Genomic DNA, 25258 nt, shown 5'->3' with positions numbered 1-25258 from the left:
AATAGCGGACGAGACGGGGGTGGTGATGGTGGAGGAGACGGAGTTGGTGATGGTGAAGGAGACGGAGTTGTTGGTGATGGTGGAGGCGCATGAGGATGTGGATGGGACGGAGGAGGAGGTGGTAAAGCAGGAGGCGGAGGCTGAGGAGGTGGTGGAGCAAGAGGAGTCGCCCAGGGAGCTCACACCAGTCCCGAGGAGCAACGGGGTGGAGGAGAAGCTGAGCATCAGCTCAGAGAAGGTGAGTCCCAGTGGCCTCATCTCACCACACCTGACTCCCTAGCTGCCCCCAGCCACTTTAGTTTGAATCAGATGGAGCTGGGAAACCTCAAAAACACATGGGGGGGGGGGGGCACAGTGAGACTGTGTGTCCAGAACCAGGCGGTGGGCTGGGTTAGCTGGCTGGACATTTGCTGACCCGTGGGTGAAAAACCAGACCCGAAAACAGGGACCCCTCTGTCCCGCCTCCCTCCCATCAAATTGCTGGCTCCTGTGGGGTCAAAGGGCAATCACCTGAGTAACTCAGCAGCAAACAGATGTAAAGTTTGGTGCAAGCAGGCGACCGTACTTGCAGAAGAACACAACATACAGCGGGAAATAGTTTATAGTTCTCTTTTTTTTTAATGGACCCCACTAAGTGATTTATCCCCCCTTTTTGTGTTGTGTGCCTGTTAAGCATTATGGGTACATTTCCACCCTTCATCAGCTCCTCCTGGCAGTGTTCTCTCCTTTCCTCCCATCACGTTTAATGAGTGTGTGTGGATCCATTTGAAGCAATTAAGGAGACGATGGTCTCTCCATTCTGAAACATCTGTGCCCCCCCTCGGCGTGGCGTCGGATGTTTACCCCTCTGGCTGTTTCTGTCTGAGTCCACTTGTCCTCAAGCGCAGCCAACATGAAAAAACAACAGAATAAAGGATGTGCCAGGTCACTTTGATTTGATTTGAAATTGGTTTGGGCCACAAAAGTGAAAAATTAGATGAGAAATTTAGACGTTTGTACACATTTTGAGGTCATTTAGGTCAAATGACCTCTAGGCATGAAACATGCAGGTATAGAGAATATACAGAGCTTTTAAGTCAAAGAAATCTCCCTAAAGTTCAAAACTTGACTCTTGACACCCCTTTTTTTTTTTTACAACAACCACGTAATGACAGCTTTGGCATTTCCAGTGCGAGCGAGTCTGTTTGGAATCATGTTGCTGGTATTTAAGAGATTTTTTTTCCCCCTTCTCCTATGAAAATAGCAGCAGCCCACGCTTGCTCAGCGCGCGAGCATTGCTGGGTTTTGCTGTTTGTTCTAGGAATATACAGAGATTGTTCCTGTGTTTACTCTCAATACTCTATGCAGATGGCTTAATGGAGCTGCAGCCGTTCACTTTACTCTGGCACGCAATCCAGAGGGAAGTTACGTGGAGCTGGATAACTGCAGACTTACAAAGTCATTTCCATCAGTCGGATTTGGAATTTTTGACAATTATCCATAAAAGATCCTGTGTGAATCTGAAGCAGTGATTCCCAGGTGTAATATTTTTCTTAAACAAAGATTCCCAGCTGAAGAAGTAACTTAGAGATGAAGAAGCACAAGCAAGTGAAAATTGGACTCCTGGGAAACCTCCTTGTTGCTGCCTAAGATACCTCAGGGTGTTTTTCTTTTTCTTTTTTTGCACTGACTTCACTGTTTCTGGAATTTTCTTCCTACATCCTGTTCAGCATTCCTGTGCCTCAGCCCTGTTTCCCAGTCAATGACACACAAACACACAACTCTCCCCAAACTCACATTCTCAGACACACTCAGCCTTTAAGGACACAATTGGCTATGGCTTAGCAGGCACACTGACGTCTGGCTACACCTTTGAAGCAGCACAAAAGAGGCACGCCCTTTCCGGAAGCTGAGGACCCCCCCCCCCCCCCGCTTCAGGTTGCCATGGTTACGCTGATAGAGTGGAGGCTTTCATGGAGTGCCTGTGAGGATGAAGGTAGGCGAAAGTGAGAAAGAGCAATGGAGGTGTGAAAATGGATGAGAAATGTTTAAGGTCAAAATATTCACAGAGGGAAGAATAACAGGCTAACTCACAGCGGAGAACAAACACTTAACATTAACACAGGGGTGTGGCTTCTTTCAACACGTTGCACAGTTTTTGCTCTGCTGTTGTGTTGCAATTAGGGCCACAATCCCATAAACAGATAGGCAACAAGTTGTTCACCTTTCGGAATATCCCATCCTGCCACAGTGAACCTGCTTTCACTCATCCACACAGGTGGTTTGGCAAAGATTTTTGTGCTGAATGCCCCTCCTGACGCAACTCTGTATTGTATGCCGGCTGGGGACCGCTACAGCTGGATCCAAGCTTGTCCCCCTCATGGCTACATAGTTAGACAGTAGCGCTTCTCCAGGGACCGCCACTGGATGAGGCTCATCGCACCCCCTGGGAATCGAATCCGGATTTCCCATGTGCCAGTTCTGCACTTAACCTGCTGATAACAACTAAGCTATCCAGCTGCTCCCTTGAATTTAATTAATGACTCCTTTACAGTTTGTTCAATGTAAAAAAAAAAGTAAGCTCATCTAATTAATACCAGACTGCTAACTGCTAATTAAGAAATTAATTAATTAAAAAAATGACTGCTCTTGCCACACATAACTATAAAGCTTTTTAATATTTATCTTTGCTCTAAAGAAGTTTTATAACCCTCTAAAAATAACTATTTATTTTAATTGTGCATACATTCTTTGTTGCAAATTGAACACACATAGATTTCCTTTGGTTTTTTCAGCAGACTCCTGGCCAGTTTAGACACTTCCTGATTTAAAAATGAAATTCGTTGAAAATTGAACTTCCTCTAAGGTTTTTTTTCAAGAGCTCTCATCTGTAAGTGCAGAACCAAAAGATCTGCAGCTTTTTTTTTTCCTTCTTTCATTTTTTTCTGTAGTAAAGGGTGTCCACCGCTTCTTGTATAGGTATTTACTTAAGAAAAATGAGTTTTTTCACAGCTAAAGATATTGGGGGAGACTTGACCAATGAGGCAGTTGCATTGCGATTTTTTTTTCTTTTACGTGTCACTACAAACCAACTCCACTGCACATCCCTCTGTGGCCTTCTTAGCTTATTTTTTTCTGAGAAAAAGGACTTCCAGAAGAAACGTGCTACTTCAAAATATTGTTACTTCAAGGCGGTGATGGAAAGCTGTTATGGCTGTGGCCACATTTAGTCCAAATGGTATTTTCAAAGATTGACTATAATAGATTTGTTTAATTTTGAAACGTTTTTTTATTGGTATATTGTAGGTCGATTCAAATAACAACTTTCCTCAGACAGATCAATGTGGTTGGGTTGTAGGAGTATAAACGGATTTTTCAATTCAGTTGATTAGTCGGTACACCCCTAAATTGTGTGCGTAAAATGTTATTGCATAATATTTTTCTCAAAAGTCATGATTATTCTTTTCTATAATAACTTAAGGAGGAATTGTTGTTTTCTGTTTATGTTGTGCCCTCTTCCAAACCTGATGGTGAACTCTTGTTGTTTTTTGTAGCAACATTGTCCCATAGCAGAAAGTGGAATCCTGCTGGGTTTTTGGTGGTTTGCTTTGCTGACTTGCTCATCAGATTCTGGTAAACATTTACTTTAATTAACTGCAGCCCTAGGAGAAAACAAAAATCAACCAAATGATTTGTTGTGTTTAAAGAGTTGTGTTGTTGTTTTCTTTGCAAAAAAGTGTCTCTTATTCTGTTTGTACTAAGAGCCAGTGGGGATGGTTTTTTTTTCCTGTTTGTTTTTTTGGATTCTCGCTTCTTCACCACTGGCTGCTTATGTCAGCCTTTTGAGGACTAATTACAGGAGAGGAAGAGGGCGAGTGTCGGATCCAATTGACTGTGTCTAGATGAGATTGCAGGAAAACCAGTGTGTGTTTCTGTCTGTGGGGACTGGAGTTGTAACATTCAGCCATGTGTGACTATAAACCTTTCGCCACACACTGAGGAGCCCATAAGTGCGTCATGAAGTCAACTTTAAATTGATGTGTTTGTATCTCCTCTCCTTTAATCTGACACTTCTGAAAGATCTTGCAGCCATGTATTACCTCTCAACTCAAGCATATTTTTCCCCCTTAAATAACAGGAAATTTAAACAAATGTTTTCTCTTTAGAATGTCATTTTTAAGCTTCTTATTGGAAGCATGTGTTGTATATTTATAGTCTCAACACTATTGTGGCCCTTTAAGTTGTGTATTGTTTTTGAAATTCAACTTTCTGCACTCTTCATTCATCTTTTTCTATTTTCTAGTTTAATAGGGTGTTTAGGTAATTAGTCAAATCAATTTAGTATGATGTAAGATCTTTATTATTAGTTCGTCATGAAGGATATCTGTGAACAGGCGTCAGCTTGAAGTGCTCATTGAAGTCGCAGCAGAAATGGACACACCTACAGTCAGTGTTTGAGTTACCATGTTCTGGCCTTGTTTCCTGTCATTGTTGCCGGCAGAGGATTCTCCCGTTTCCTTTGGATCCCAGCTTTCCTGACAGAAACCACGGGTTCACCGGTGGACGATCTCTTTTCCCCCCATTTCAGGTTTTATGAGCTGTAATGGAAAGCTAACAAACAGCAGGTTGTTTTAGCAACAGCTTTTCTGTTGTGGTTTTAAGTAAACAGTGTGACCTGCTGATGCTTTGCTGAATGTTTGTGGACGAAGTCCTCGTCATTGTGTTTTACAGACTTTATGATTCATGCCAGCCAGCTTGACGTTTGCTTTTTCACTTTTTGTATTTGCTTTGTGTGGCACATTTATCAAGGTGCATGCATTGGTGTGGTTGTGCTTGAAAGTTCTTATGTTGCAGGTGAGTCTGTCTGAAAGCCATGCATCAAAGTCGGCTGATCAAGGGCAGAGCTGGGTCTCTAGTCAATGGCTTATTATCTTTTTTATTTGATTTTTTTACATTTAGGGAGCAGTTTTTACATGGAAAACTATTAAATGCAACAAACTGGAATGAACTGGAAAAATGCAACATTTGATTCGTTCATGTTAGCTATAACCCTTGTGCTATCCTATGGGGTCCAGATGACCCGATCCTTACATTGACGTGTTCTCCCTACTATGACAAAGGTGGATAAAGGTGAAGGGGATTGAAAAATCATTGAAGAAAAAAGGTTTAGCGCACTGTCTTGTTGGGTCTAGATGACCCCACTTCCAATCTTGAAGTGCCTTGGATAGCACAAGGGTTAATCAAGAAGTTTAGGAAATGACCGGATAAACAAAAATTGTTGGACTCATTTTAAAACTTTTTGCTCAAATTGGCACATCTACCTGATTTATTCATTTAAAGTTTGTGGGGGAAAAAAATTGTTCCAGAGATGCTTGAACTTAAAACTCTGTGACGGCCGTTTTTTTCCCAAGAGGAAAGTGGCTCTTATTCCATCCATCACCTTAGTGGAGCCTGACCATACTTCCTCCTCGACATACAGACTCAGTTATGTAATGTGGGAGCGTGTAAGGGTGCTTTCATTTCGGGTTTTAATAGTTTTGGTAACCTCTTGGTACATCTAAAGCACGATGTAAAGTGGCAGCTGTCACTTCTGCCATAACTCAATAATCCACCAGGCTAAGCTGCACAGCCTGATAGCTGCTGATAGATTTACAGGTGAAGTACTTTCTTGGCTGTCATTTAGACTATGCCGCAAATCTGTCCCTAACCTTATGTAATTGGTAATTCAAGTTGAATGCATGTGCAAAAACTTTTGAGAAATGCCTCAAATTGGACCTTATGGTGCACCTTTTTCCTCTCGAAGTGTTTACTTCTCTGCTGATCTTTTACATAAGTTTAGAAAAAAGTTGTGCAAAAAACAGACTGTCTCTGGGATGCAGGAAGGTTGTGACAGAAAGTAAGCAAAATGTTTTCTGGAAGTTTGAATGTTTGGAGACCACCTGTACATATCAAACAATGAGACTCTGGTACTAAAACTGCTTAGAATTTCATCAAATGAATGTGGAACAACCTTACAGTTCATGTGATGATAATTCCATCAGTGTTGTAATATAATTGACTAAAATAGGTATTTTTTTGATTTTCAGCCCAAATCCAGTTTTGGATAACAGTGCACATCTATTAACTTTCATGAATTAATCAAAATATAATTTAATGGTACAAGAAATTGCTTTAAACTTAATTTAAGTTATTAAATTAAAACATTTAATAAACTGGAAAAGACAATACCCATGGAGCAACAAAAAGGTGACACAACAGAGCAGATGACTCGACAAGGATGAACTGAAAACCTGACACCTGAATAGGTTGAGGGGAAGGAACTAAAATGACGAGAGCTGTGGATCATGATGGACCGGGAAACGGTGTGACTGAGGGCAACTCAGAACATGACCATATCCACAAAAACCAAACAAACCCACAGAACCCTTTTACAACTGTATATGTTTTGTTTTTAAATGAAGTTTGTGAAGGCTAAATTTTTTACTCAATTGTGCGTCCAATTAATTACAAATTGAAAATAATTCTTACAAATGTAAATTTACTTGTAAACATTATTAGTAGTTGTTGAGGGAAATATATGACGATTTCAACTTTTGTGTTTTTGTGAAGCCATAAAATAGAAGGTAAATCCTTCTACCTTCCCAGATTTGGTTTATAATGACTGCAGCATTATAAAAAGTGGATCAGAATCCAGATTTAAAAAAGGAGTGCACTGCTAAATCTGCTTTTGGAGAGCAGAAGTTAGCATTTCTAACAGACTTCAAATTAATGATTTATAAACCTTGGTGGCATCAGACTAATTTGCTGATTTGTTTTGCGGTTTCTGCTGCCCCTAAGTACACAAATATCAGCATTTCCTTTGCCCTAAAGTAAGTGACGTGATAAAAGTGGGGTTTTCAAGATGTTTGACACTAAAATGCTGATGTAGCAAAATGCTGAAAACAAATCTACATCAGTAGAACGTAGCGACGCCACAATACTGTTTAAAATCAAACCCTATGTTACATCATTGATCCGAATTGTGGGGAAAGTGAATTGTTACGTCCCTACTGGTATGTTTATGTTGAGAGTGTCAAACATGGGATGTGCTGAATATAAGAGGGATTTATTATTTATTGTTTTATTACATTACACCTGGCTTAGTATAATCCATTTGAATGTTTTTCTTCATGCTTATTAGCAAATTACAAAAAAGGATCTTTCTTAATTGAAAAAATATATACATTTTGCAATACAAATCATATACTGAACCCGAACAAAACCAAAAACTGAGGTTTGAACCAAATCATTGGAAAACTGAATCGTGGCATCCCTTCAGCTTATACAGCTGTGCATAGTTTTATTTATTTTTATTATTAGTAAGGAAGAAATATTAGCAAAAACAAACATAGAAAATATTACAATAACACGGATCACCAAACATTTGAAGCATTATACAATTAGAGGTTTTTAAATATTGTTTTATATTTTTGCTTTTTTTTTAACCCTTGTGCTATCTTAGATGACCCCACCCTTACATTGTCGTGTTCTCCCTACCATGACAAAGGTGGATAAAGGTGGAAAGGTTTCATGTAATCCATGGACACCAGTGAAGATCACAAATCATTGAAGAAAAAAGGTTCAGCGCACTGTCTAGTGGGTCTAGATGACCCAACTCCCAATGTTAAAGTACCTAGGATAGCACAAGGGTTAATCATAAGCAGACATATGACGGAAAACGCGGAAAGGAGGAAGCGAGGAAAAGCTCTGAATCTGGCTTTCAACAGGGGATGCTGTCACTCTGTGTTTTTAACCCTTAGGCAACGCGGCATTAGCTTTTTTTGTACCAACACACTAAGTTTTAAATGTCAGCAAACAGCCTGGAAGTTTGTCATTTGCATTGCTGGACAATAGTTCTCCGTTGTTCTGATCACGGAAGTGATAAATAATCGATGGCAAGAGTGTATCATGATACCTCATCGCCACAATTCACAGAGCTTTCTCTCCGGCTGAAACTTTTTGTCACACAAGGGCCAACAACGACGTTGCTGTCCGCACGGCCGAGGTCAGGGGTGGAACCTGAACCCTTTGCTGGTGGCCGGCTCCTGTGGGAGGCTGGACGGACGCTACAATGCTGCATTCCATGTCCCCACTTCCCTCTGAGAAAGTTTCATCGACCCCTAAAAGACAATGAGGGGGGTGGACGGGGAAATGACTCTCGCTTTACCCTGAATGAGACTCCCTCCTGCACCAGTCCAACTTCCAGTTGAAACAGGAAGCCCCCTGAACATTCTATTGTTGATGCTTGGGTCCAGACTACCACTGGAATGTATTAAAGGAATGAAGATAGAATAGAAATCTGGAGTTCTAAAAATAACTAAAACTAAAGGTACGTCAGTGTGGCTTTAGCCTACCAACAGTTAAATAGATACATAAAGACAATCATGTAGGTTCAGATTAAGGTAGTATAATGAAGATTAGCGGCCTCAGATACTTTAACTTTAAAATTGAAAAGTAAAAAATGACTTGAGGGAGAAAATGAGAGAAAAGCTTCCGTTATTTTGTTAGAACTGTGTAGCTGTCATAAGAAGAAAATGTCTTCTCTGATTTAAACATAACTATAAGCATGAGCAAAACCAAACACTTGATCCTTAATAATAATGGTAAAAAAAAGAACTGTTTAAAAATAATTCTCTCATCTGATGGTTTTGAGATCTAATCCTGTTTTTCATAGTTTATTAACCACATGCTATTGTTTGGGTGTAAACGTCTTCTTTCTTTTTGTGCTGCCTCTAGCCAGCAGATTTATAAAGTATTGTCTCAAAAAACAACTGCAATGTGGCTTCACATTTGACAAACTGTATTGCTAGTACTAAATGAATGCATATACATCAAAAAGAATCATTCAAAATAGATGGAACCACATTTTTAGCCCGTTTAGCAGGGGCAGTCCTGTAAGTATTGTTTTTACCCCTCTATCTAGTTTGTACATGCATTTTTAGCTTACAAACCTTTAGTAGATGGGGACTATAGGCATCACATACTCGACTGAGGTCACAAAAACAGGGTAGCGGGTGTGCTGTGATGTGGTCAGTGTGTTCAGCACCACCCCAGTAGGTAGGTGATATGGGGGGAGAGGTTGCGCTTAACACCAAAACAGAGCTATTAAGTTACAAACATAACGAGATCTTTGAGACACATCAGACGTCTTTGTCTCTTTTAACACTCGTAAATTAAATTCAAAACTGAGATACATGTTGCCTATGGGTGTAACAATTCTTTTTAATGGTTTGATTCATAGCATAATTTATGGTCGATGATACGATTCGTGATGATAGTCGATATTGGTTCATTTTAAACCATCAAATTCACTGATCTAAAATCAATCAGTGACATTTTTAGCCAAAGATTTAACCAGTGTGACTCAGAGTTAAATACCTGGGTATTGAACAGTGCAAGAGAAGTTTTCCAGATTCCTTGTATTTCTTGCAAGATACCGGTAATCAAGTGCAAATGAAATAAGTGAACAAACAAACAAGTAAAAAAATAATTAATGGCAAAGCCATTCATATTTTAGTTTCCTGAAATTCAGCCCAATGTTGTTTTTTCACATATACGAAATATAATACAAGTGGAACAGAACATTCTACCACACTTTATGGTCACATGGCTTTGCAGGATTCAAAGTGTTTCCACACATTGGACTGCTTGATCATTTTTTGCTGTCATTGCATGTGTGTTGTCCACTGTGATGGCACTTGGTCGTTATAGTAAAATAAACCTACCTTGTCTCAATCCAAGTTGTATTTAGCAATGTCCTATTTAATTCAGGACTCCACAGAAGAATATTTTTTAAATAATTGGAATAAAGTCAGGTTTTATGTGACAAGCTTTCGCTTATTCAACTAGATCAGCAGATTGAATTTTTAGTTATTAGTCATAAATTACAGAATGTTAAATCCCACAGGCTAACTCAATTCTCAAACTATGTAGAGGAAAGTCCTGAAACCCCATTGGAGGAGCAGAGCAGAAAAGTCATCACATAAAACAGGGGAGACTTAAAATTGTTTTTTGTTTTTTATCCCTGTTAAGCCCTGTAACAGACAGAGGGTGTCCTGTCCAGGGTGTACCCAGCCTTCGCCCTACGGTAGCCAGGGATATATGGGGTAAAGAAAATGGATCGCTGGATGAATATTTCTGTTTAGTTCTACAAGAAATCTTCATGTTATAAAAACCAGTTAAACATTTAGTCCTATTGTAAATCAGTACCTGTTTTTGTTGTTACAGTGCTTTAAATTGAGTTCTTTTACTGTGTTCCTTCATTCTGGTCCTGATTCTCCACATTAGCAGTGAATGGAGGTTCGACAGGAACTTGTGTTGGTCGGACTCAGGAGGGGAGGGTCAAGTACAGGAAGGCTGGTTAAGGAGATAAAAACGTTTGGCTTTCTGAGTTATGAAAAGACTAAACCTGCAGCCAATGACTGCCTGATCTTATGCAACCATCAGTGTGAAAAAAGTCAAAGTAACTCTGCAGTAATGGCTTTCATTCTTTAGCAGCAGCTCCATTGGTTCTTATCAGCGTCAGGATCACCTCTGAGATGATTGACACTGCTTCTCTATCAGCAGGCTGTCTCTCTAAAGAGCCTATTGTAATAGAAACTTCTAGCAGAACTTTTCTTTGGTGTCTTTTGTTGGGGCTGTTTTGTCCCATCCTCAAATGGAAAGGGCCACAGTGGGGTGCTTTGTCCCCCCCCCCTCCTTCTTGCCTCGCAGCTGGTTCAGTAGTCCAGTTTGAAACCAAATACCCCCTTCTGCTTGAGAAAGTGGTGCACTCCAACCACTTAATGGAACAAACCTCATCCTGTGGTTAAAAGCATCCAGAATTACATTGATTATGACTCGACAATGGCTTTCTTTACCAAAAATAACAAATTACCCGGATGACTGTGTCACTGGAGGCTCTTTTTCTTTTTTGTAGACATTTTTGCTGAGGAAGCCAAACCTCATTAAAGCCTCATTGAATATTTGAACAAGGCAAGAGTGACTGCTGCAGAGGACATATTTGCCTTCAGAGCTCAGCTGAGTGTGACAGGCATCACATGTCATCAGCAGCCGAAAGCAGCTGTTTCAGAGCAGCCAATCCATGTGGAGTTACACCACACTTGTCTTTTACCTTCATAATTTTCTTGAAATGAACTCAAGTAATAATGTGTCTCATTACTCATATTCCGTTAAGGATCCGGAGCTGTCAGAAAATCCTCCCTGTTTGCTGTCCTTCATTACGGCCTGCAGTTACACACCCTTATTGGCCGAGTGATGAGGAAAATTTGAAGTAACTGGCAGGCTGAGTGGCAGAGCTGCAGCCTCTGGCTTCTCATGCGCACATCCAGATTGCTCCTTCCATGCCAGAAACTGGATCACTCGCAGGTCCGCTGTCGAACGCTGACAGCTGGCGGAGTCAGAAGCTGATACATATTTCTTATTATGGCTGTTTCTGTGAACAATGAGACTGAAATATTCCATCATTTATCAGCTTTAGTCATAAATAACGTTTCACAGCAAATGTCCAGACAGAAAAATCTAACCAGCAGTGGAATGAAAATTCAGCTAAAAAACCCTCATCACTAACTGTGATGACACAGAGACAGAGCTGGACTGTGATAAGCACCGTCACCTAATAGCAAGACGGTTCAAATCACCACTGGGCTCTTTCTGTGTATGTTCTCCACGTGCATGTCGGTTTTTTTTCGAGTACTTTGGCTTCTTAGACATGTTTAACTCTTTAACATTGGAGATGCCGGTGGCAACACCTAAATAACACAAAATCAGCACATAGCTGCTTTTCTCTGCAACACAAGCAGTTGATTCACATCGCCTGTGTAAGCACTGTCTTCATAACTGTTAAGTGTTTCATATCAGGACAAAGCTGGGTTTTCTCCGCTTCAGAATCTGCTGGAATTACATTAATTGCATAAACGGATGAAGACTTGTGGTATTCTAAGAAATGTAAACACTGGAGCTAAAACTGTGGTGTTAATGGTTTAATTAGTCTCTAAAGGAGTGTGATGTTGGCCTTTGTTTCCATTCAGTGAACTGCTGAACTGATTAAAGCCCAACCTCTGCCCAGTGTTAGTTGGGATAAACCAGCTTAGGATGGAGCGGGTATAGAAAATGATTAGACCCAGTTTTAGACTATAAATTGACATTTACATTGTTTTATTTCCCTATTCAAAAATTATGGTCTATTTTTAGATCAGATTTAGCATCACCAGGCCATTACAGGGCTGCATAGAGACAAGCAGCAACACACACTTAAGGGACCGTTTATAATCACCAATCAATCCCAGAAGCATATTTTTGGACTGAATACACCCAAACTTCACACAGAAAAGGACCCAGCCGAGGCTTTAACGCTATGGGGCCTCTCATTTTGCTACTTCTGTTACTAGATTTTTATAATAAAGACAATAATTCTTGGGGTAAACTTTTTGCGTCCAATTATTTTCAATTTTAGGACATTATTACAAGATTAATGACATTATTGGGGATCTTCCAACAGATACTCTGCTTGTCTGGCTTTTCAAATATGCATCTTTGCTGCACTGATTTTTATTATGCTTCTGTGTTAGACGTAGAACTCTGGAGTAACATGCATTTGTTTAAAGGTAAAAACAACATGGTTTGGGTATTTGCTTTTTCTCTAGAAGCTTGTATATTAAACTTTGCCTGGGTGTCTTATCTCTTGGTTATCACAGCTTCCTGAGGAAACTCAAAAACAGATCCTCGACAGGGTCACATCAGTCTGGGTGGAGGTCTGTAAATCCTGCATCTTGACAACACAGATAAAGACAAAACATTTCCAGGGGCTGCAGATGGTTATTGTTGCTGTGAGTGACTCTCCAACACAATCTGTAAATGAAAATGGGTCCAGGTCATCTGCATTCTGTGCATAGAAAAGGCTGTCTTGCAGCTGTTTCCTAGAAAACTGTGAATCTGGGTGAAATGTTGAGGATGCTTGCAGAGGGAATTTTAAAAATTGCACTGTTTTTTTTGTTGACATAATGCTTGGGCTTTTTTGACCCCGCTGGTCACTGGGTGGTAACACTGATCTAAACGCTTTTATCAAGCTGAGTTTGGTGTGGAACCTGTTTAAAACATTCTCATGATGCTTTCTTCTTCTGCAAGAGTAGCTTGGTTTTGTGGGTGGGTCTCGTTCCTTTGCCTGCCCAGAGGTAAAGGATACTGAGATTAAAGCTAAGCAAGCTGCCTTTAATCTGGTAGAAACTGATCTGTTATCAAAGCCTTCCTATATTTGTGCAGTTTGCCATGAGTTGAAAGTAGTAAGACTTTCCTTTAGGCCATTTAACATCAAAAACGTTTTTTTTATTTGAAAATAAAACAGCGTATTGGTTTATTTTCTTTCACGTCTATACATTGCCTCTAAAAGTATTAAAACTCCTTGTTGGATCACCATGCATGCAGTGTGTGCGTCTGTGAATGTGCTTTTGATTTCGCTTTCATGTCAGGAAGCTGAACAAGCAAAGAGGGAAGCGTGTTGAGGGAAGATGTGTTGACAGTTCCTGCGCTTCATTTTTCGCCTTAGAGGGAGTGTGTGACAGTGAGAAACTGGACGCCCTAGGTTCATATTTGTTTTCCAGAGAGGTTTTATGGTAAAATTTCATGGAAACAAAACCTCTGTGTGTGACTTTGAAGCTGAATGAAGAGCCAACTCCTGAGAAGAGTCCTCTGAGAGCCTCACACAAACAATACAAATGTTTTCTTTGTTCTATTGAAATACAAAAAGCTACATACACACCGGGCATTTGACATGCTGATCACTGGTTTTTGAACGTGCATTTGGAAAACAAAAATAAGTTAGTGAATGTGTTTCTTTTCTGTCTGTAATCCGACAGTGGCACACAGACCGGTACTGGTCCGTGGGCCAGTTTTCTTAAAAGAGTTTGTAAAATTCAAGCCTGTGAGTATGTAAAGCTTTTTATTTAGTCAGCAATGTATATTTAGGTTGACCGAGCGTTAGCATTAGCAGTCCTATGGGAAATTCCATTATACAGTAGCATGTAGCTTGCAGACTTTGCTTTACTGCTGTTATGTGCTAGGTCACCGGAAAAGGAGAGGTATAAAAGATCGATCTATACTTTTATAAATCCTTTATTGATCCATTTAGCTTGGATTGATTCAGACCGATTAATCGATTTTAGCAACCCAGCCCTAGTGTTTACACTGGACTGTCGCTACCTGATACTGTACCTACAGTTGTAAGCAGTAAATTGTTGAAGAAGTACAAATCTCCAGGTTTTTCTTTCACAGCTCAGTTCCCATATATGAAATACTTGGTGTTATATAATTCCAGTTGGGCACAAGCCGCAATTATTAATTTCTCCTTCATTATCACTTTTCTAAACAGTTGGCACTTCCATGAATTTAACCCTTGTGCTATCCTAGGCACTTTAACATTGGGAGTTGGGTCAACTAGACCCACTAGACAGTGAGTGCACTGAACCTCTTTTCCTCAATGATTTGTGATCCTCACAGGTGTGAGGCTGTCCATGGATTACATGAAATCTTTCCACCTTTATCCACCTTTGTCATGGTAGGGATAACACGTCCAAGTAAGGGTGGGGTCATCTAAGATAGCACAAGGGTTAAAAGGATGCTACCAATATGTCACTATCAAATCTGATTTCAACGCAAGTTCAATGGCCACGTATTTTGTATTTGGAGCCAGAAAATGGACTTAAAAACTTGCGTGAACACAATAGTTTTGAATGTGAAATCTCAAGACACGCATACAAATTGTTACATAGACTTTTCATTGAAAGTTGTCATTTAAACGTGTGTTGCTGAAGGTGTTGTGAACGTAGTTTCAGAATTCTCTTAGCTCTCTCTAAGCATAATCTGAGTAAATGTCTGAACCATGTCATCTTTTTTCCCCTCTGCTCATGGTATATTTGCAAATTTTTCGATCTTAGAAAACTGCCTAGATAACAGATAAGAACACAGATATTTCTAGAAGTTGTCCAACACTGAACATGCATAAGATCAATCCTTGTAAGTGTTGGGATTGGACAGATGAAAGGCTTCAGGAGATCCCGTGTATGCACATTTGTCAGAATGTTCTCTAGATGTGTCCGACCTGACACATAAACCAGAACCTCTCAGAACATTGTATGTGGTTTCATAACAAATAGGAGCAATCGACCTTTAGATGCTAAAAGCAAAATTGTGCATTTGGGATTCTGCTTTGTGTGCCATCAGCAGATTCCACAGATTTCCGAGCCGCATGGAGATTCTTCAGCGCCTCTCCCCGACACAAACCCTCCTCTGTCATCCACAGCAGCTGAGCAGTGGGGAGGCGCTCACTCCTCCATCTGCCACTAGTGTTTGACACAAGTCACATAATGAGGGAAAATCTCTGAGCACATGCTGTAGCTCTAAGAGGAAAAATCTTCCAGGATGTGCAAACATGGCTTAAAATTAGTGTAGTTGAAATACAACAAAGATTAGTGTGAGTATAGGAGTAAGACATGAAAGATTTTCAGACTCTTTGAAAAATTTAAAAAAGAGGAATTATTGAGATTGTTTTCAAGTGCTTCTTGTAGGAGCAGTGTGTTTTTGCACACTGGGGAATAAGGGGTATATATATATATATATTTGTTTTTTTGCATAAATATAAAACAATGCTTTCATTTTTATGTTACAAACCAAACTTTGTCGTCTTTTGATGCAAATACGCTTCAAACAATTTAAGCAAAAACAATAGTTTTTTTTTTTCATTGCTGGAAATAAATGTAATGTATAGAAAATGATTTTTCTTTTAGTGTCCTCCAGCAAAATAAAACTTTATTTTAAATGTAAATTTCAGAGTATAATATTTGCAAATTCCGACCATTTTTAGAGATTCTTATTTTTCCAAGTTTAAAAAGTGAAAATACTGCTGGCTTTGTTGTTTATACTTTCTTATTTTTGCTATTTTTATGAGAAAAACTCATTGTGTTGTGAGACACATGGGAAAAGTTTTAGAAACAACATGGTTTGTTTGGGTGGTTATGTTAAAAGCATCCTGACATGGGTAACTTTCTTTTTGTTGCAGTTTGTTGTAAATCCTACGTTTCAGCAGATTTAGAACGAGGTGTCCTGTTTTTGCAATTTCATAAACCATTATTTTGCTACTATCATTTTTAAAGGCAGCTAATTCCTCTTTTTCTTGAATACCCGTGCGTCTTTTCTGCAGAGAAAATGTTCACTTTTGGAGAAAAAGGAAAAAGCTCCTGATTGTGGAGCAATTACTCAAGCGACTGTCACTCTCAGTTTTATGAGGAGAAAACGCTTTTCTAATTTTCAGTGCTTCAACCGGCAAGGTTGCTTAACTTCCACAATTTTCTACATGTCATGGGGAGGAAGGTTGGCTTTGGTCAGGGTGCTCTGAAGCTCCTGCATGTCACCTCATCCTCTACTCTGACCCTTTTTGATGACAAAGACACCTCGGCTTAATAAAGAAACTGCCTCATGCATCAAGCGGAAAGGAGGTTCTGGGATCACGCTGGAGTTTTTTCTCTGGAGGACAATACAGCTCCAACTCTTCCTGCTGTCCCAGAGCAGAGCTGGATGGGACTGAGCTGGTGGAGGCGATTGGGGAGTCAACGCCCAGCTTCCATTGTCCTCCTCCTGAGCTGAGCAGGGCTGTGGCCCACACCGGAAGAGTCCCTTCCTTAGAGTACAAACTGCTCCACAAATACTCCACAGACCTTCCCAGCAATCACCTCCAATCACATGCCTCCAAGAACTCCTTCCTTCCTTCGGAGCAGTTGGAGCCACTGGAAGTTGTACACCAGCAACACTGCAATCATTATGCTCAGTGCACAACACATCAGCATGCGGCAGCCAGCTGCATGTTCAACCTCGGCTTCATATTCATGGTGAACGACTCCCAGGAGCTGTCTGTAATCTTTGTGCCTCTTGTTCTCCCTGAGCGAACACCCATGGGGGAGGTATTTGCGAGCTAGTGGCGTACTCATGCACATGTCTTTGTCTTCTGCTCTGACCTGTGGCCTCTTCCAGGAGGTGTGCACTGAACCTCGGCCACGTCTCTGTGTGATCCAGCGGGGCCCGAACGGATATGGCTTCAACCTGCACAGCGAGCGGGCGCGGCCGGGCCAGTACATCAGAGCTGTGGATGAAGATTCTCCTGCTGAGAGGGCTGGCCTCCAGCCACAGGACAGGATAGTGCAGGTACCTAATCAATGCCGGGGTGCCGTGAGGCCCTAACAAACAATGCTCGCTGCATAGAGACCTTATGTCGCATAGTGAAGAGGAAGCACAAGCTTGACCTGTTTAACTGGATGCCAAAAATTTTACAAAATGTTATGAAGGTCATGAACTATAACAAACTATTGGGCAACTCCAGTTACTCAAAATCTAGCAGATATAGACAGTCTGTTAACTCTGTTTATCTGAGAAAAATATAATCAGACTATGGCTTTAGACCTGAAGCTCCGGCTCTTTGCCTTAAAAAAACAAGATAACTATTTGAATAAATATTAATTCTGTTAGTTAAGTTAAGCAAAAATTCCAATATATGTTGTACAACAGTATCTAGTTGTTGCTCAGAGGCAAATTCCTAAAGTAAATCATTTGATAGCAAATCCTAATGATAAAAAAAATATTCCATGTTTGACTTTCTTGCACTTTTAACCCTTGTGCTTCCTATGGGGTCCAGATGACCCCATCCTTACATTGACGTGTTATCCCTACCATGACAAAGTTGGATAAAGGTGAAGGAGATTTCATGTAATCCATGGACACCAGTGAATATCACATATCATTGAAGAAAAAAGGTTCAGAGCACTGTCTAGTGGGGTCTAGATGACCCCACTCCCAATGTTAAAATGCCTAGGATAGCACAAGGGTAATTCAAGTGAATGTGTTGCAGCAGGAGGATCTTCTTTGTCACAGGAGGCACTTTATTTTGAAAGGATCATGTATGTGCTGCTGTCAAAAGTAAAGAAGTTGTAATTTATAGAGAAAAATACTTTTATAATTCAATTATTGTAAATATTTAAAAGCTACATTGGCTTTATGGCTACAGACACATAAGTACAGTTAATTGTATTTTACGTACAATGAAGTGGGACTTTGCGGCTCTGGCTGGCATGAAAGGTTACAGACCTTTGATTTAGACCAATGGTGAAAATTACAAATGTTGCAATATATTTTTTAAAAACCCATACAAGTATTGATTTATTTGATTGATTATGGTGAGTGGTTAACTCTGAAAAACAACAGGAGACCTTTTTCCTGTGAACTGTGTGAGGTCCCAAATCCCTGCAGACTGTAACAGTCTGGCAGAATTAGCTTCTTGGCACACGTGCAAAAGGAAAAGTTTGATTTTTCTGGAGTTTACAAGTGAAGAGGGATTAAAAACTAAGGACTGAACCCCAGACGGCCACACCACCCACAGGGGGAGTGGGAGGCTTATTGAGCAGCAGACAGCCATTGTTACTGTTGTTACTGGCCAAGCAGCTATTGTCCAGCTTCCTCTGGGAGACCTGCTTAGATGTGCAGGTCCACCCTGTGACCTCAGTGCATGCACACGCCCTTCTAGACATTTCTCACATGCTTTCCCATGGAGATTTTACCCACAGTAGGTTCAGTGGGCCTTGAGGCAGCCACCTGACATGAGTTAAAGAGCTTCTGTAAGCATCACTCCAGCATTGCACCGTTAGATTCAATGAAGAAAAATGTCTAAAAATTGTTGGAATAATGTGGATCTGCATGTGGACTGGCAGGATTTCCTGCCGGGGAGTCTCTGATAACAGGGAGAAAGACGTCCTGACGACGATTAAACAGTCTGCACTGCTACTGCTGTGTGGGAACAAAAGACAAAAGAAAGACAATGAGGAGACGCTAGGAGTAAAAACGGACGCCCTCTTTTTAACCCCCTCAGGTGAACGGCGTGTCCGTGGAGGGGAAGGCACATTCAGATGTGGTTGCTGCCATTAAAGCGGGTGGTCGTGAGACCCGGCTGCTGGTGGTGGATCCCGACGCAGACGCCTTCTTCAAGAAGTGCAAAGTGAGGCCCACCTCAGAGCACCTAACCGGTGAGAAGGTCATTTCCCCTCATCCTTGTAAGGCAGGAGGAGCGTCTCAGCTGCCTCAGGAACAAGCTGGGTGAATCACTGCCATTGAAATTTCACTCTGGGCTCATTGTCAGTCAGCGTTTACAGACTTGTTAAAGACTCTGCACATCCACTCGCTTGTAAATAGCAGCAGATTAAATGTCTGGCACGGTTTCTCGGCTCCGCCTTCCTCTCTCCTCTTTTGCCTTTTCTGTCCTGCTCTTCTCGCTGTCTTTTTCAAAAATCGAAGAGCTTTCTCCTGTCTTCTCAGCTGATGTGGATTCCCTGCAGAAAAAGCTTAGCCTTTTTGGGGGGAAAAGCACATTGGAGAAGGCTGAATGAGCATCAGACTTCTCTAAAGTAAAGTTTAAAATCTTAAATTTTAAAATTTTCACCAGCATTAAACAGTTTTGAATTTGCATTTCGTGGATAGATCAGACACAACAATATAATATGACATGATTCCAAAAATGTTAGAATGTAGCTGCCACGTCCACCAGGGGGAGCTCCAGTACAGCACAGTCCTGCACAGCATGGTGTCTGTCTGTGGGCTGAGTTTGTCAGAGTGCCCCTCTGTCACAGCACATAAGTGTGCAGGCTGTCGGCATGGCAACAAGCAAAGTGCACAAAAAGAAAGGATAGTTTCTTTTTCAAATATTTAATCTACTTTGGCTCTCGCAGCCTTTGAGGGACTATTTCTCACTGATGGAGTGTCCGTGGACATGAAATGTGCCATCTTTCAAACTGATTTCAAGCAGATTTAATCTTGTAAATTACGGGGTGTGTTTACAAGGCCGCAGTTAGTGTTCCGCTGCAGGTTTGATGAATGTGCATCCGTCAGTCCAAGATTACAAATAATAACTGTGTGCGGAGGACAGCTTCCAGAGAGGCGATTCGCAGACACCTGCTTTCCGGGCAGCCCCTCTTGTTTGGTTTCCCTTCAGCCTGCAGCTGGAGCCATGTTAGCTCTTAGGAAGACTCTTCCTAAAGTAAGGAAAACCAGCAGGAATTGAGAACAAATGTAACGTAGGAGTGTTATGAAATTACAAAGCTGCTCGAAAGCTGAAAGGTCCAGCTGAACAACTGGAGGAGGATGGAGAGCACCATCTCACCCTAGATTAATAATAGATGACCTGCCCATACCTGTGCTCTGAGGTAGAGTGGGTGTTGGCAGGATGAAAGGTGAGCTTTGGGGAGCAGCTCAGTGCTCTGCTGCTGCCAGATGAGAATAGGGGGACGTTCCTGGAGTCCATCAGTGACTGTTGTGTCATTTTCTCGTCCATAGGTCCACTCCCTGAGCCTGTGGTTAATGGACAAACGGAGGAGAAGGTGAGACAGATCGCACAGGTAACGCGAGGTCATGATTGGTTTGAAAATCGGACTTTTAGTCAAAAGAAAACCCTCCTGCAGAGGCCACTTCCTTCCTCCATGATCTGGCCTCCCCTTCCTGTCAGCAAGGACAATAGTAGTTTGGTCCTCCTCTGCTTGCACACAGCTTTTAAAAATATGAACAACCCCCCCCCCCCCCCCTTTTTTTTTTGTTTTTTATACACATCAGAGAACTGAGAGGCTGGTCAAGTGAGTTATTAATCAGGGAGGCGTGCAGAACAGGCTTTCCTGTTATTGTGAATCCATTCTGGTACTCATTGTGTGGCACAGAGGTTAAAAAAAAAAAGAAACTCCACCCAGCTGGTTCTTCTTTAATTTTTAAATGACTTGAAAGTATTTCAAAGGGAGCGGATGGAGCAAAAATAAAGAGACTCTTGCCCGAAAGGTTAATGTAAAAAGATGAAGACACTGAATTTATGAAAAATATGGCTGAATATTTAAAAGAGGAGAAGGTTAAAGTTCTTCACGTCCAGGAAATGAATGTCAAAGGATGTTTTTGTGAACTTAATGGTCTGGACTTCAAAGCTAAAGATTACAGAAAGAAAAACTTTCACATACTGTCATGAAAAACATTTCAAAATAAAAAAAAATACCTGGGCACAAATCCAAGTTTGACCCTCTTTTTTGTTTTTTTAAACACTTTTGCAAGTAAACGAAGCTGGAAATAATCATATTATTAGTATTTTATACACATTATTATTCAAAAAGCACTGAAGGCTTATCTTTCTATTATTACAATTAATTTTGTTCTTCATAAATACATAAATAACTAAATAGAGAAGCCTTTAACCCTAAATATATTGTTTATGTGAAAGATAAAACAGATTTAAAATAAACGTATCTTGTGATAATCTTCATATTTTGTGCAAAAATTACTTCTTTAAAAACAAAATTGACATTATTCTCTCAGTATGTTAGAAAGCTTTGTCCTCCAAGTCTCTGCAGAACCATTTTGGTGTGTTCTGAGTTTCCATTTGATAGAGTTTCATGCTTGAAGAGGTAAAAGGTTATTACACCAACAGCTTCGATTTGGGCCTTTGGCCAGAAAAGCAGAGTGAAGCCTGATTTGGACTTTCTGTCACTCTGAACTGTACATGCTGCGGCGTTGCTTGTTCCACGTTTTGTTGTGTAATGAGCTGAAAGGGCGGGGGCGGAGAGGAGGGAGGTCAGCAAGAAGTCGTCTCTCAGGGGAAATACCAGCTTTTCTTTATTCATAGGTGAAACTCTGAACCACAAAAAGGTTTAAAAGGCTTAAGACTGAGCAAAGGACAAACACATTATATGTACATTGTTTTTTCTTTTATAACTTTTTATGTTAATTTTGGAATAATAATAATAGGTTTTCTTTAGTCTTATGAATTAAAATTGTCCAATTAGCTATGCATTTATTTATTATTATTTCTTTGGTAGTTAAAAAGGTGTTGAGTAAAAATTAAATGACTTTTTATGGTGTTATGCAAATAAATGATTAAAACGAGAAACCAAAGCATTTTAGTCGAAAAAAATGGCACAATAAAAATAAATGTAATGCAAATATATGGCTATTTATAGACAATAGGTTGTCACACATACAAAATAAAATTTTTACCAACCTAACTTCATTTGGATTGCCCTAAGATTTCCTTCTACATTATCTTTTAATACAGACTTTGGCAACAAAGTAGGAAATATAAAATATGTCTCTTAATGCTATAGTACAGAAGAGGATTAGGGGCCGTTTCACTGGTTTAAAAAAAAAAGAAAACTCTATTAAAAAATTTTTAAGAATGAAGTTTTAAACTATCCGTATTATCATAGTATAAATATACAATATTAACAAAATATTTTTGTCTCATTTTATTTTGCCAAACACCTGAAGTCCAACACTGCCATCGTGTGATTAATTTTGGTACTGCATAAAAAAATTGAGTTTTTACCATCAAAACCATGATGCTACATTTTCAACTGGTGTTTGCATTTATTGTGAAGTGATGCTAATGAGTGTTTGCTATCTTTAGGTGAACGGCAGAGTGACCAATAACGCAGAAAGAGATTCAAAGTTGTCAATCAGCCCCTCTCCTTCAAGTGCTTCGTCCAACACGTCCCTCACAACCCCGACTGCAAACACTCCTCCTGAGGTGCATCTCGGATTACAACCAAATTTAAAATCATATTTAAGAAAGGTACATTTTCCTGAAAAAGACTGAACTTGTCTGTTCTTTTCTGACAGGGTTTGATCGCAAACACCATTCCAGCTCTCAACCTCACCTTGCAGCAGGTCAAAGAGCTCGCGCACCAGAAGCGCTCGAACAAAAGAGCTCCGCCCATGGACTGGACCAAGAAAAACGAGCTCTTTAGCAACCTATAGGGACATCTGTCTTCACCTGACCCCCCTGAAAACCCAGCTGTTTTATTTTAAACATTTCTTGTGACATTTTTTTATGACTTTGTTCAATTATTACCATTACTAGTTCATATATAAATATAACCATGACATGATACTGTAAACATATAATGTGCTACTAACCATAAGAATTCTCATGCCAATGAAAAAGAACCAGACAGTGTGAACGGGTTTCTTTTTCCAAATATGTATGTATTACTGCTGAGTTTGGCGCCCGTGATAAAAAACTCAAATGACACGACTGTCATGCTGAGTTTTATGATCTCTGTTCATTGTTTTGCTTTTAAAAAGGACGTTTTTAGAACTCAAAAAATCTAGAAAAAGGATGAGTTTCATTCACTTTTATGTCTTATATTTTGTTTTAGTTTTTTTAATCTTTTATTGTTTTTTACTTTTTAAGAGCCTTTTTGGTGCTGATCTACCTGGCATAAATAAATATATATATAAATATATATATAAAAAAGGAAAATGTATTTTTCAGAAAACCCTTTCTAATATAAAAATCCTGTTTCTCAAAACAATTGCTGATGCTTCAAACTGGAAAACTATATATTTTAAAGTGCATTTTAGGCATCTCTCTCTCTATATATATATACATGATGTTCAGTGTATATTTTTACTCTTGACTGATCCATATGAACCGCAGAGTGTCAAGGGAAACGTGCATCTCTCAGCAATATCAGCTTTACCCTTGCTGTAATAGTGCACAGCTGCTCAGTTCACAAGTTTTACTGTTGTTGTTTTTTTGGTTTGTTTGTTTTATTGCCACAGCAAATGCAAGACAGTGTTTAATACAATAAAAGCTATAATTATCTATCTTTTAGATCCTGTTTAGCTTTAGATTATTATCCTCATACTAGCGTCGGGACAGGGAGAAGGTTTTAAAGCCAAAGGGTAAACTAGGAGAAAGTTATTTTGCAGTTTGCAAAAAAGTTGTTATGTTGCAATTAATCCTTTATGAAAACTTGATCATACTGATGATTAATTAAAAATATTCTTCAGTGCTTTTGTGGTTTTTGGTTGTGTTTCCCAGAAGCTTTACGTACTTTTTCTGTAATTCTTCTGAAAAATCAATGGAAACATCAGATTAGTGTACCTTCTTCTTGTTTAGGACCCTTAACTTACAAATATGGTGGTAGTAGTATCATGGATTAAACTTGTCCTGCTCGGTGACTTAATTAACTGAAACTTCACAAAAGAGTTGTTTTTTTAAGACAACCTCATTGGAGAAAATTAAACCAATCAATGAAATGTTGTAAAAAGGGCACACATTAAAGAAAAATATGATCATCTTTTTTTTTGTAATAGTGTTTCAAGTGGTCTTTTAATTATGATTATGCCATTTTCAGTCTATTTTTAAAAACCCTGTGTCACATAGTACATAGTTTACAGAACGGCAGTAGTTCATAAGAAATTCGCCAATGGGCTCTCTCTTTTTGGGCTTACAGAGCTTTTGCGTCCCCATTCTGACATTACCATTGATCAAAAATGGCAAAGCTGTCCAGCCATAAAGTTTTGAACCAAATGCCAGCTCAGACGAGGAAAATAAAGACGTGGATCTATTTGTTTGCAAGTGAATGCATAAGAATGGAGCAGAGCGGGGAGCTTGTGGCTCCCAGCGTTTTTTCTATGTCACAAATACAAACTTTTGTAAACCTTGTGCTATCCTAGGCACTTTAACCTTGGGAGTTGGGTCATCTAGACCCACTAGACAGTGCCCTGAAACTTTTTTCTTCAATGATTTGTGAACCTCACTGGTGTCCATGGATTACATGAAATCTTTCCACCTTTATCCACCTTTGTCATGGTAGGGAGAACACGTAAGGGTGGGGTCATTGGATAGCACACGGGTTAAGACCTTGTGACATAAGAGTGCAACGTGAGACTGTGCTCATCCTCCATCATCAGAAAAATGACTCAAGAATATATTAAAAACACCAAAAACACAATTTCCACTTGAGTGGGTCTTTAAAGGGCTAACAAGATCTCTAGAGAATGACTGTATTCCCTGCATCATCTTTAAAGTGTCTTCACATTTTGCATTTGATAAAAAAAAAGGACAAAGCTGCTGTACACAACTTTTGTTTGTTTGTTTGTTTGTTTGTGGAGCCCCAGAGTTCAGTTTGACAAATGACTGATGAGAATCAAGGTCATTGGCATTTATTTTTATCACCTTCTGGTGTTTACATTCAGACTGCGGGGACATGGATGGCACGATACATGACAGAGGAGGCTTGTCAGTGCTGCTCCTCCGTTCTCCCACATGCCATTCTCTCCTTTTCACCGTGGTCTCCACATTTTTGCTCTCCTTCCAGCCCTTACATCATTATCCCAGCTCACTGTCACACTCTCCCTTCCTCTGTGTGTTTGTCTCTCTGGGATATAATTAATC

At 39.9% G+C, this 25258-nt stretch overlaps 1 protein-coding gene and 1 long non-coding RNA gene across 3 annotated transcripts; one reads left to right on the top strand and one right to left on the bottom strand.

Annotated features, from left to right (window-relative positions):
• Positions 1-8: 8 nt before the first annotated feature.
• On the top strand, positions 9-23871 carry LOC101158858 (Na(+)/H(+) exchange regulatory cofactor NHE-RF1). 2 transcript variants are annotated; one of them, XM_023957675.1, is made up of 6 exons: positions 9-238; positions 17038-17208; positions 18923-19076; positions 20380-20423; positions 22481-22600; positions 22693-23871. In XM_023957675.1, exons 1-6 carry the CDS (start codon positions 26-28, stop codon positions 22828-22830), a joined length of 840 nt encoding a protein of 279 aa, XP_023813443.1. In that variant the 5' UTR covers positions 9-25; the 3' UTR covers positions 22831-23871. The 2 variants fall into 2 exon arrangements, with proteins under 2 accessions (XP_023813443.1, XP_011476646.1); XM_011478344.3 differs by lacking the exon at positions 9-238 and adding an exon at positions 16384-16967.
• Positions 19839-20583, bottom strand: LOC105354588. Its single transcript, XR_002873700.1, has 2 exons — positions 20238-20583; positions 19839-20078 (listed from the first exon to the last, which is right to left on the bottom strand). It is a non-coding gene; the product is annotated as an uncharacterized LOC105354588 (long non-coding RNA).
• Positions 23872-25258: the final 1387 nt, after the last annotated feature.

The sequence above is a fragment of the Oryzias latipes genome, chromosome 8, assembly GCF_002234675.1.
Source record: "Oryzias latipes chromosome 8, ASM223467v1".
In the NCBI taxonomy this organism is placed as follows: domain Eukaryota; kingdom Metazoa; phylum Chordata; class Actinopteri; order Beloniformes; family Adrianichthyidae; genus Oryzias; species Oryzias latipes.
Note: the sequence above shows the minus strand (reverse complement) of the source record. Positions and strands in the feature narration are given on the sequence as shown.

Bases quoted from the DNA above. Each gene is read 5' to 3' on its own strand.
- LOC101158858 (XM_023957675.1), top strand. From the start codon at position 26: ATGGTGGAGGAGACGGAGTTGGTGATGGTGAAGGAGACGGAGTTGTTG. The intron at 19,077-20,379 runs GTGAGAAGGTCA...TCTCGTCCATAG, and splicing joins CACCTCAGAGCACCTAACCG to GTCCACTCCCTGAGCCTGTG. The intron at 20,424-22,480 runs GTGAGACAGATC...TGCTATCTTTAG, and splicing joins ATGGACAAACGGAGGAGAAG to GTGAACGGCAGAGTGACCAA.